This window comes from Coturnix japonica, chromosome 16 (assembly GCF_054131305.1).
Source record: "Coturnix japonica strain WE chromosome 16, WE-NBRP24, whole genome shotgun sequence".
In the NCBI taxonomy this organism is placed as follows: domain Eukaryota; kingdom Metazoa; phylum Chordata; class Aves; order Galliformes; family Phasianidae; genus Coturnix; species Coturnix japonica.
The window spans coordinates 15,808,309-15,820,436 of NC_140678.1; the positions used below are offsets into that span (position 1 = coordinate 15,808,309).

The 12,128-nt window shown below is 41.1% G+C and overlaps 1 protein-coding gene and 1 long non-coding RNA gene across 2 annotated transcripts; both read left to right on the top strand.

Moving 5' to 3' along the window:
• Nucleotides 1-1,319: 1,319 nt before the first annotated feature.
• LOC146758297 (uncharacterized) lies at nucleotides 1,320-3,376 on the top strand. The gene is made up of 3 exons (XR_014934966.1): nucleotides 1,320-1,456; nucleotides 2,407-2,571; nucleotides 3,206-3,376. It is a non-coding gene; the product is annotated as an uncharacterized LOC146758297 (long non-coding RNA).
• Nucleotides 3,377-4,870: 1,494 nt separating this feature from the next.
• Nucleotides 4,871-7,450, top strand: LOC146758298 (kinesin-like protein KIF20B). Its single transcript, XM_085517306.1, has 4 exons — nucleotides 4,871-5,034; nucleotides 5,467-5,547; nucleotides 6,276-6,402; nucleotides 7,440-7,450. The coding sequence occupies exons 1-4, from the start codon at nucleotides 4,948-4,950 to the stop codon at nucleotides 7,448-7,450; spliced, it is 306 nt and encodes a 101-aa protein (XP_085373432.1). The 5' UTR covers nucleotides 4,871-4,947.
• Nucleotides 7,451-12,128: the final 4,678 nt, after the last annotated feature.

Sequence of the window (12,128 nt, forward strand, 5' to 3'; positions counted from 1 at the left end):
AGCATCTGAATACTTTATTGCTTCAGCATCTGATTATGAGAAGCAAGCTGAAATTCAAAAGTAATTGTTTAAATCTTGTCCCTGGTCTAGATAGATTTAAGAGTCTATTTACAAATAGAAACCAACAGGCAGGGCATGCATTAAGCTGTAATTGCTGTTTCCATGAGATGTGTAACAGTAATGTTCTTTGTCTCTTTATTTTTAACATAAGGCTAGAAAATATTCTTTCTGAGAGTTCTGCCCTTGTACTGAATTTGAAAAAAGATTTGCAGAGGAAAGAAGAAGAGTATGCAGATCTAAAAGACAAACATTCTGATGCCGAGAAACAAATTCAGCAACTACAAAGCGAGGTTTGTAACTCCAAAGCCTAAAACATAAGTCTTGTGAAAAAACGCTGATAACTGGGAAGAAGAATGCTATTTACTTGAAGAGAAATAGACTAATTTCCAGAGGCTCTTTAATATAAGCATGTATATTTTTTTTCTTCAATTTCAGCTTCAGTGATGCTAATAGTTAAAATTTAATTATTAAACAAGAAGATATCTTAAAACCCATTTTGCAGGATCTTAGTCTGAAAGTTTTTTGGGTGTGCTTGGGGTGGAAAATTGAAGCTTAAAAATGAATTCATGTCTTCCTTGGTAACCTTGCACTTGCTGTCGTTTTCCTGCTCAGCACTTGTTTGTGAATTCCTCTTTATTTAACAAAGAAGTATTTGGCCAGGTTGGATTATAGAAGTCTTTTAATGAACCGTGAGCTGTGCTTACATTACAGGTGTCCACGATGCGTTCTGTGGAGGAATCCCTCAGGAACAGGATGGAAGAACTTGAAAGGATTAATAACCAGTTTAAGGATGAGCTGGATTATAAAGACTATACTATCCAACAACTTAAATGGGTATTTTACTTGCTCTAAATTTTTATTAAATGAATGATGCAGGTTTTCCAAGCAACAGGAAAAAGGTCAAAAAAAAAAAAAAAAAATTGGAGCAAAATGAAAGTGGCCAACTGAAATTAGTGGTAGACCATGAAAGATATTCAAATAATTAGTCACTACAGAGCACTGGCAGATTGCTTTAAATACAATAATCTGCATAGTAAATACATATGTAATACATGCATATAACCTGATCTTGTTGAGTGACATCATGATATGTTAATTGAAATGTCTTACCATAAACTCTTTTTATCAGCTTGAGTCCTTATTTATGCTATATGAAAAACTTATTAATTCTATTCTGTCTTAAAGATTCTGCTTGTTTTTACTGTGTATGCTTTTCTTTCAACATGAAATATAGGAGCTGGAGGAAAAGGACCATATTCTTCAAAAGTGGCGTGAGGAGAGAGATCAGTTAGTAGAAGCTTTGGAAGAACAGCTCAAAACTTTGGCTTCTAATGCCATACAAAAAGAGACAGAAATAGCAGAACTGAGACAATCTGCCTTAAAGGATTCAAGCAAGGTCAGCTCTCCTTTCCTCCTACCTGATTAGCTACCCATAAATTCTGTAAAACTCCTGTACCTGCTCTTTGTATTCTGGGTGTGGTTCTGTTCTTGAACACTGTCGTATTGACATCATGTGCAACTAACCAAAAAAAGCACCAGCTTTTATTTTTGTTCTTCAGAAACAGAATTTCTGTTAATTACTAAAATTTCAATTTTTTCAGTAGTTCAGATAAGCAGATGTCAGTTTGATGCTTACGATCCTACAGTCAGACTGGACATCTGTAGCTTTTTCTGATAATTCGCAGCATTTCCGAATCCCAAGCTAGGCTCAATACTCAGACAGTAGTTCTGTCTCAGGTTTCTTACTTTCTTTGCTTTCTCTGAGGTAGTATCTACAATGGCATGAAAAGACAGAAGGGGACGTGGAGAGAGATTAAGGGAAGCATCAAAAAGCAGAGGGGGGATGATCTCTGGAAGTTGCATTTCTTATTTCAACATCCAGCTTTTAATCAGGATAGCCAATCTAAGCCGTAGCATAGAATTTCAGAAGCTAAACAGAAGACTAAATGAGTTGTGCTCTTTTGAGAATGTTTGGATTCACTTTCTCTGAGAAGAAAGATGTTCTCATAGCAAAACTTCCCCTACAGCTGCCGACTTTCTCACAGTACCGAGGATTTGGGAACAAATAAAAGCTCGGGTTATTATATCTTAAGAGAGATGAAGGCTGAAGCACATAAGTAAAATAGAAGAATCAAAATATATTGTATTACAACTTCCCAGGCAATTCTGTGACTACTGCACTTGTAACAGTGACCGTACAAACCCGTGAAATGTTACTGTTCTTGAATAGTTAAGTGTTCTAGCCTGCAATTCTAAAACTGATGCTACTAAGTAATTGCAATACTGCTTGTGTGTGTTAATTCCTTTTGCCAATCCCACAACTCAGCAGTTTTTACTGTTTATTAGGATAATGCAACTGTGATAGAAGAGTTAAGAAAAGAACTGGCTGACAAAGATGACTTTATAAAGGAATTAAAACAACACATTAACCACAGTAGCCCTCAGTGTTTGCCAGAAATACCTTTACTTGAAGAAAGACAAAGTAGAAGGAATGACTCTGTAAATGAAAAGGTATGATTATATTTATAGAAAGTCAGTACTTAACATCTTGTTAACCCCTTTTTGTTCTTCTGTTTTCCTAGGAGATACTGGAGCTGGAATCATTTTTCTTAGCATATAGTCCTTTAACTACATATTCAGTGATGAGTACTTGTTGGTTCTTTTTGTCTTCCACTCAAACATGAGCTCTCATCTTCTCCAAAATATTTTATTTACTAGAACACCATCTCTCTGTGTACATTATGGAACTTTTCCATGCAGTTTTCCATGTATTCGTATGTGGATGCTGAAGATTAGGCAGAGGTTTAGCCTTTGGTGTTCTAACATAGCAGCTGTGAGCGTGCAGAGTATGGGGGGAATGGATGACAAAACGACCAGCGTTACAGATTTTGTCCCTAAATAATGTCTCGCTTTCTCTCTTTTGGAGGCAGAATACTGCCTGAGACTGTTAGTGAGACCCAGTAGGGTGTATCTGAAGATCACACAATGAATAGATGTTACTACCTTCCCACACTTGTGCTGTGTTTCAGCTTACGTGTTCATGTGGCGTCTGAGCTTGAGGTTTTACACTGTAACTTTAGAAAACTCGAGATATTTTGGAGGTCTAATGCATAGCCTAATCTTTACTCCTTTTAAATATTTACAGCCTAGGAAACAACAAAGCAAAACTAAAACTGGAGAAAGTATTCCATTAAGATGCAAAGCTGAAGGCAATTATTTGTCACGTCCATGTACTAGGAGCCTCACTTCATTAAATGAATCTGAGGTTAGTATGAAACTTCAGATCTGAAAATGTTGTGATTGTATTGCTTTTGATAAGGAATGAGTAGGAAAAGATCTCATGTTCTCTAAACAATTCCCAAGTTTTAATTTATTTATCCCTTTCAAGGTGATCAGATCACCTGTTTTTATAGCCTTTGATAGGAATAAAAGCTGTTGAAACAATTGTGTGATGAATTTTTGTCAGTTGCTGTTGAAAACTCTCCTCATGTTAATGCTTATGAAGTGGCTCATGATTAGATAAGTTCTTTGGAAAAAATTCATGGAGCCACTGAAACAGGCACAGCAAATTGAACTTATTTTCTTCCTCTGCAGGATTTCTGGATATTGTTTTGTTAGCAGATGATGTTAATCATTCCTATATAAGTTTTTAATTGCTAACTTTCATAAAATAGCAGTTACATATATTTTAAAAACAAAGTATTTATTAACCCACTTAATTCTTGGAAATACAGTGGGTGGTGATAACTCCATTCAGATTCTTAGCAGAGCCTGATAAAGTGGCTCTGACTACTTTTTGTCTTTCTACAATCTTTGGTAACTTTTTGAGAGGAAGAAGACTCCCCTCAGGGGGTCGGAACAGTGTAAATAGTAAAAGCTGCTAGTCTGTGTTTGGGACACTGGAGTTTGCTAGTTACTAGCAGCAGTAGAAGCCGCCATCTACCATTTTCTGATGTCCCCAGCAGCCTGTCTTCCATGTGTTCAACCAGCATCTGAACTCATTTTTGATATGCTAGCTGAATTCCTGCCATAGAGAAGGAGGAATCCAGGTGATCTCAGTTCTGACTTTGTTGTTCCTGTTGAGAAAAACAGGATTGGGTGGATTGTGGACAGGAAGTGCTGCTGGGGAAATGCATACTGACATTTCCCTGTCACTTAGCTGTGCATTTGCTGCCATTTGACCATGAGCAGGTACATGATAGCCTTCAGTTAAGTATGGTGTCATTGCTTGAATGTCTGTATTCTCTCCAGGGAAAAGATAGCAATGGAGTTCTTTAATGACTTGCACTGGGCTTGCACCTTGCCAGCTGGACCTTACTTATGTAAATAACATCTCTAGTGTAGAAGAGGAAGGGCAAATTCCCTAAGATTAAGCTGGAAGTTAATCGAACACTTGAATCAAATGCTCCTGTTCCTGCCCAGTTCTGACGCAGCAGAGTTGAGATGAAGAAAATCGTGTCAGTTCTACCACCATTCTCTATTAAAAAAAAGTGTAGTTGTCTGTGCCCTTGAGAAAAAATGACTTGTAAAGTATCAGGCTCAGTTTAACATGGAGAACTTTTTTTGTGATCATAGATTGGAAATAATTTTAAATGTAACAAGTTCTAGGAAAGAAGGGTAAAACTCTGCTGTAACTGAAATAGACTCCTTCTGTTACAAGTGTTCTTACAGCAGGAAAATCGAATGCTTACATATCCTTTTCCAGATGCTTTATAGCTTTTTAATCTCACGGCTACCTTAACACTTGCACTTAAAATTCTTCTGTGCTATCAGGATCATTTGGGAACTGTCCTCAACTCATCTGGAGTGTCCACAGAAAATGGCAAAACTAGTCGGTTCCCAAAACCAGAGCTGGAAATCCCACTGACACCTCTGCAACCTGATAAGATGGAGATAAAGCAGCACGGCAGCATGATACCTTTAGGAGTGAAAATGCCTAAGGCAAAAAAGAAAAGAAGTGATGACATGGATGAGGTATGACCTAGACCCAACAGAAAACAAAATATCTGATGCCTTTTTACCATTCTCATTTAAGCATTAAAAAATGCTATTTCTACCTCAGTAAAGTAGTTGAAGAATTTAATCAATGAACTGCTTTAATGAACAAAACTAATAGCCAAGCTCAGTGATAATGGTTTAAGAGAAGGGAATTTCTCTTAACTCCATTGTGTATTTTCTTTGAAACCTGTAGACATAAATCAGCTTTTTAGACATCATGTCTAATACTGATATCTTAATGTCCTGTTTTTATAATTGAATGCTTATTTATTATTTGATTTACAGTGGAATAGTTACCACTAGCAAATACTTCCCTACTATTAGCAAAAGTGTTTAAAGTATTCACTTTTGTGACATCAGTTGTTCTTTCCAAAAGAATCATGGCTGAAACTTGTCTTATTTTCCCAGGATTTTGTGAAAAGTGAGAACACGAAAAATACAAAATCTGTCATGGCTTTTAATTCACCCTCTGCAAGTGACGAGAAAATGGTTGGTTTTTGTTCTAGTTTTGAAGCTAGCTTGGGACTTCCTGTAATTGTGTGGTCACACGAAAGAAGCAGTGTCTTATCCTTATGTGTATACCTGAATGGGAATCTTACATGCTTATGAGCTCTTCCTATTAAATTCCATAAGCTAACCAAAGGGCAAGTCAGTCTGTCCCCAGAGCGTGTAATGGCTGTACTGTGTAACGATTTGGAGGGAAGGATATTGCACACTGAATAGTTGGGAAGAGAAGCTTTAGTGTATTATCGTGTGCTTTTGTAAGTGAAGCCCTTGTATTAAACTAAGGTTCATATCATTAATATGCATGGCAGTTATTAAAAACAGATGTTCACATGTGATACCAGTATCCTTGGCATAGTCAGAGTATGAGTAGTAGATTTTTCCCATCTGTTGTCTTCTGTTTTGTATGTTTGTTTATTTTATGTAATTAGAACAGCTTATGTAAGAAACAACTCCACAGCTTGGGAGCTACTTTTAAAGAAACTACTGCCTTATTAAGAAACTTTAAGAAACGTAGGCCTTGAAATAGCTGAGATTTTGACAACTCCCTAAAGGGTATAAAACTGTCTACATTACTTGCCGTTGTGGTATCATCAGCATAATGAACAGAGGTGTCAGTAGTAAAGCTCAAAATGTCAACTTAAAATAACGTTGAACTAAAATGAAGTTTAAACAATGCTCTTGTTTCACATGTTCACATCTCTGTTGAACAGAAATCCGGAAAAGACTACTTCCTGAGAAAGCGAGTACATGCTTCAAGACTGACTAAAAAGAAGGATGAAACACTGCAAAAAGTTGGAGATTTTATTCAAAGCTCTCCTTCTATTACACACTCTAAAGGTTGGTGTAGAATAAGTTTTATTCCATGTTTTCTAGACATTGTAGAATGGCTTGTTTCTGCTGTAGGCTATTAATGTATGTGTTCTTAGAGAACTTGTCTGCCATGTTAAGTTGTCCTTTGATTTATGAAGTAAATGCATTTATTCGTCTCTTCAGAGATTCATTATTACATTTGTGAAAACCTACAAGTATACAGAGAAAGTTGGTTCTGTCTTGTGCTTCTGTCAGCACGAAAGTTAGGCCTGTTGTTTAACTCCTGCTGAAGTTTCTGACTTCCAGCGACTTCTGAGCCATGATTGTCTTTCATACTCCATTTTAATGCGTGCTTTAAGCTGCCGTACCTGAACCTATAAACTGTTTCAGCTATAGAAGCAATAAAGAACCTCGACGAACAAATACAATTTCTGAGTATTTTCACTTAAATTTTACGTGTCATTTATAAACCAAGTTTGGTACAAAGCTTTTTTTGCATTCATTGATTTAAAGACTCACAAAACCAGTAAGTTGATTGGTTTATGTATCAAAACAAATTTCTTCTAGCCAAGAAGCTGATGTCAGCAGTAAGTTCTCCTAAATCAAACGAACCTGAAAGGCTCGAAGAAGGAGAGACCAAGCCAAAACGATCCAAAAGGAAGCTGCATTCCACTGTCGTTTCTGGCCCTCTAGATATACCTGCTTCTTCGGTAAGCGATTATACTGTAGTCTTGGCTTAAAATAAACTACTAAGGAGTCCAAACAGACTGGAGGTTTCATCTATTTGCAGGAGGAGGTTGAAAGTACTGAGGTATATTTTTATTCTACCAAGTCATTCTTGTTGGTCTTCCTGCTGTTCTGTTTTAGTTTGTCCTCAAAGATCTCTGTGTTTGGCTGGCTTACAGTTTACTAAGTAGGTGATGTAGCAATCACAGAGATGTCTTCTAATTTGGAATCATAGATAATTTCAGTGTGTTGGAGTGGGATTATTCTACTACACACTTTTCTAGAGCACAACTTAGACAGCTTTTTAGGTATGCTTAAGCTATGATCTCCTGTCTAAGCGAACTTGTAAAGGATCTGATGTGCCAGTTTCATGACTCTGTCGGCAGCTATTGTGCTAAGAACATTCTTGCTCTGTTGGAACTGCATCATTTAATTATATTAGAGTCCTTTTTCTGTTCAGCATAGTGATCATTTGCCCATACTGTAATATCCCTCTGAATTTTTTGATGATTTGACGAATGATAGGGGCAGAAACCAAAATGTTATTTTTTTTTGTTAGAGGATGAAGGAGATGAGAATTTCTTTTCGCACTGTAGTTCTGAGAACATGGAACTGAACCGAGAACTGAAATTCTGGGCAAGTCATAGCTACAGGGATTGAGGCTAAAAATGTTTTCTGAACGCTTCATGTTTCACAAAACAAGTATTATAATACTCTTTTGAAAACAAGTATTTCAAAATGAAAGCTGCCTTCAGGCTTTCCTCAGATGTGTGTGCTTTTTTAAGATAAACAGGATTTTGTACATTCTCCATATTTGTTCCTTGTGATTAAGCTGCATTAAAATGATCTCGGTATCCCATAGTTTTCTGAATTAAATATAATAAGCAAATGCCATTCTGAAATCCATTTAGGGGAAGAAATATGTTTGCGTGGGTCAAGAAGAGCTTGTCAGTCTTGTGCGAAAAGATGAGTAACTTTTGAAATGTTTTCTTCAGGAATCAGAGGAACAAAAGTTTATTTTTTTTCTCAAATTATTTTTCTCAACAATTTATATTTATTCCATACAAATCCCTAAGTTGAGAACAAAGCTCTATAACCTAACCTACTATTTATTAATTTTGAGAAAATGGCAAAACTGCCAGAAAAAGGAAAACATGTCAGCGGTAGAGGGGAAAGGCAGCGCTAGTAGGGCGTCCCTCACATCAAGGTGCACTCATCCTTTCCCAGCCACCACAGCAGATTTCCTTTTGACTTATACTTCTTTCCATGTGTGCTCTACACATGCATGGCCAGTGCAGGATATAGAGTCCAGATGGAAAACTTGCTTACAGAATGCCTAATTAAGGTATATAGAGAAAAAGTGTTTCCCTAACATTAATCCACTCTATCTTAAGTCCTATACCTAATTGAACTATTCTGTATCTAATTGAAATATTTTCTGAGACTCTACCTATATATTTACAGGAAAATCATTGGCTGCACTCCCCCAACATCAAATTCCCTTGTGGTACACATTGGACATTCCCATTTTTGTCCATCACCCACCATGTGCACCCAGGTCCCTGGGCAAAGACAGTACCCCGGAGAGGTTTGCCCTTTCCAGACGCTGGAAGGACCCAAACCGTCTTTCCCAACACACTCTTTATGTGTACTACAGGAACCTTATCTCCCTCCACGGTACGTAGGGAGCTGGATTGGTTAGGACCATTGCGATTACTAGATCCTCGAGTGTTGACCAACCAGGTGGCTTCTGCTAAATGGTTCTCCCAATTTTTATACGTTCCGCCACCCATTGCTTTCAACATAGTTTTCAACAACCCATTGAATCGTTCAATCTTACCAGAAGCTGGTGCATGATAGGGAATATGGTAAATCCACTCAATGCCATGATTTTTGGCCCAAGTGGTTACAAGGGAATTTTTAAAATGGGTCCCATTATCTGATTCAATTCTTTCTGGAGTGCCATGCCGCCACAGGATTTGCTTTTCCAACCCTAATATGGTGTTTCGGGCGGTAGCATGGGGTACTGCGTATGTTTCGAGCCACCCAGTGGTTGCCTCCACCATGGTGAGTACATAACGCTTACCATTGTGAGATCGTGGCAAGGTGATATAATCAACCTGCCATGCCTCTCCATATTTATACTTTTGCCATCGCCCTTCCCTCCAAAGAGGTTTCATCCTCTTGGCTTGTTTAATTATGGCGCATGTTTCACAATCATGAATAACCTGAGCAATAGCGTCCATAGTTAAGTCCACCCCTCGGTCTCTGGCCCACTTATATGTTGCATCCCTTCCTTGATGACCTGAAGTCTCATGGGCCCACCGAGCTAGGAATAATTCACCCTTGTTCTGCCAGTCCAAGTCTATTTGAGCCACCTCAATTTTGGCAGCTCGATCAACCTGATGGTTATTTTTATGTTCTTCAGTAGCCTTACTTTTAGGCACATGAGCATCTACATGGCGCACCTTTACAACAATGTTCCTTATTCGGGCAGCAATGTCTTTCCACAGTTCAGCAGCCCAAACAGGTTTACACTTTCGTTGCCAATTATCATCTTCCCACTGTTGCAACCACCCCCATAAGGCATTTGCCACCATCCATGAATCAGTATAAAGATGAAGCATTGGCCACCTCTCCCGTTCAGCCACATCTAAAGCCAGCTGAACAGCCTTTACCTCTGCAAATTGACTTGATTCTCCTTTACCTTCAGTGGCCTCTGCAACTTGTCGCGTGGGGCTCCATACAGCAGCTTTCCATCTGCGATGCTTCCCTACAATACGACATGATCCGTCTGTGAATAGGGCAAATTTCTTTTCGTTTTCTGGTAGCTCATTGTATGGTGGTGCCTCTTTAGCACGTGATACCTCTTCTGTAGGTGGTATTTCAATTTTTTTACTCTCAGGCCAGTCCATGATCACTTCTAGAATTCCAGGACGGCTGAGTTTTCCCATTCCAGCTCGTTGAGTAATTAATGAAATCCACTTACTCCAAGTGGCATCAGTAGCATGATGGGTGGAGGGAACCTGTCCTTTAAACATCCAGTTTATTACTGGCAAGCGAGGTTCTAGAAGAAGCTGAACCTCTGTCCCAACTACTTCAGAAGCAGCCCGAACCCCCTCATACACGGCTAAGATCTCCTTCTCAGTTGGAGTGTAGCGCTCCTCAGACCCTTTATATGCTCGACTCCAGAATCCTAGGGGACGGCCTCGGGTCTCTCCAGAGGCTCTTTGCCACAAACTCCAGGTGGGACCTTTCTCTCCAGCAGCAGTGTAGAGGATGTTCTTCACATCCTGTCCCGTCCGTACCGGCCCCAAGGCCACGGCACGGGCTATTTCTTGTTTTCTCTGCTCAAAAGCCTGCTGCTGCTCAGGACCCCATGAGAAATTCTTCTTCTTCCGTGTTACCTGATAGAGAGGGCTCACTATGTGGCTGTAGTTTGGGACATGCATTCTCCAAAAGCCCACTACTCCCAGAAAAGATTGGGTCTCTGTCTTGTCGGTGGGCGGAGACATAGCAGTGATTTTGTCAATCACATCTGCTGGGATGTGACGACGTCCATCTTGCCATTTTATACCTAAGAACTGGATTTCCTGGGCAGGCCCCTTCACCTTGCTGCGCTTAATGGCAAAACCAGCTTTCAAAAGAATTTGGATTATCTGTTTCCCTTTCTTGAAAACCTCTGCTGCTGTATGGCCCCACACTACAATATCATCAATATACTGCAAGTGCTCAGGAGCATCACCCTGTTCCAAAACAGCTTGGATCAATCCATGGCAAATTGTTGGGCTGTGCTTCCACCCCTGAGGTAAACGGTTCCAGGTGTACTGAATACCTCTCCAGGTAAAAGCAAACTGTGGCCTACATTTTGCAGCCAATGGGATGGAAAAGAAGGCATTAGCAATGTCAATGGTGGCATACCACCTAGCTTCTTTTGACTCCAGTTCATACTGGAGTTCTAGCATGTCTGGTACAGCAGCACTTAATGGAGGTGTGACTTCATTCAGGCCATGGTAATCCACCGTCAGCCTCCATTCCCCACTGGTTTTACACACTGGCCATATGGGGCTGTTAAAAGGCGAGTGAGTTTTGCTAATCACTCCCTGATTCTCTAATTGGCGAATTAGCTTGTGAATGGGGAGCAATGAGTCCCTATTGGTGCGGTACTGCCGTCTGTGAACCACTCTGGTGACAATTGGTACCTCTTGGTCTTTTACCTGGTGCAACCTCCCAGCACCCGCTGGGAGACCCGGCGCTCGCTGCGTTGCTTCCGTCCTCCGTTCGGGGGGTTCCGACGGCGCCGGCGCGTGGAAAGGGGGTGTGCGGCTGGTCGCGCGCGGGCGCGTGCCAGGACCCCTTTCGCCCGGTTTTTCCCCATCCATCCATCCATCCATCCATCCATCCATCCATCCATCCATCCATCCATCCATCCATCCATCCATCCATCCATCCACCTTTCCGCTTCGTGGCGGCGCGGGGTAGACCTGGGCGACCATCCACCCGCTCGATCGGAGGGTGCAGTTTCCCGTCCGTGCCGCGGGTAGACGTGTCGGCCGTAGCGGGGTTGACCTGTCGGCCGGTGCCGTTTCCCGTCCGTGCCGCGGGTAGACGTGTCGGCCGTAGCCGCGCGTCACGCAGCTGTGTCAAGTGGTAAGGGTACGACGAACGGCCAGCCGCCCCCCGACCCGACCCGACCAGACCCGACCCGACCCGACCCGACCCGACCCGACCGCTTCCGCCGTTGACCCTCCCTCGCGCCCACCCGCATCCTCCCCTCCCCTCCCCTCCCCTCCCCTCCCCTCCCCTCAACTCCCCTCCCCTCCTCTCCCCTCCCCTCCCCACCCCTCCCCTCCCCTCCCCTCCCTTGTGGTGTTATTTAAATTTATTAAAATAGGTAGGGTAGACCTGGGGTCCGGCATTCGAGCTCGGGCGTCCTCGCGCACGACCGTCTCTGCCGTTCGTCCTCCCTCGGGCACGCTTGCTTCCTCCATTATTGTGGTGGGTTTTTTTTGTTTTTTGTTTTTTTT

Bases quoted from the DNA above. Each gene is read 5' to 3' on its own strand.
- LOC146758298 (XM_085517306.1), top strand. From the start codon at position 4,948: ATGGAGATAAAGCAGCACGGCAGCATGATACCTTTAGGAGTGAAAATG. The intron at 5,035-5,466 runs GTATGACCTAGA...TTATTTTCCCAG, and splicing joins GAAGTGATGACATGGATGAG to GATTTTGTGAAAAGTGAGAA. The intron at 5,548-6,275 runs GTTGGTTTTTGT...TCTGTTGAACAG, and splicing joins CTGCAAGTGACGAGAAAATG to AAATCCGGAAAAGACTACTT.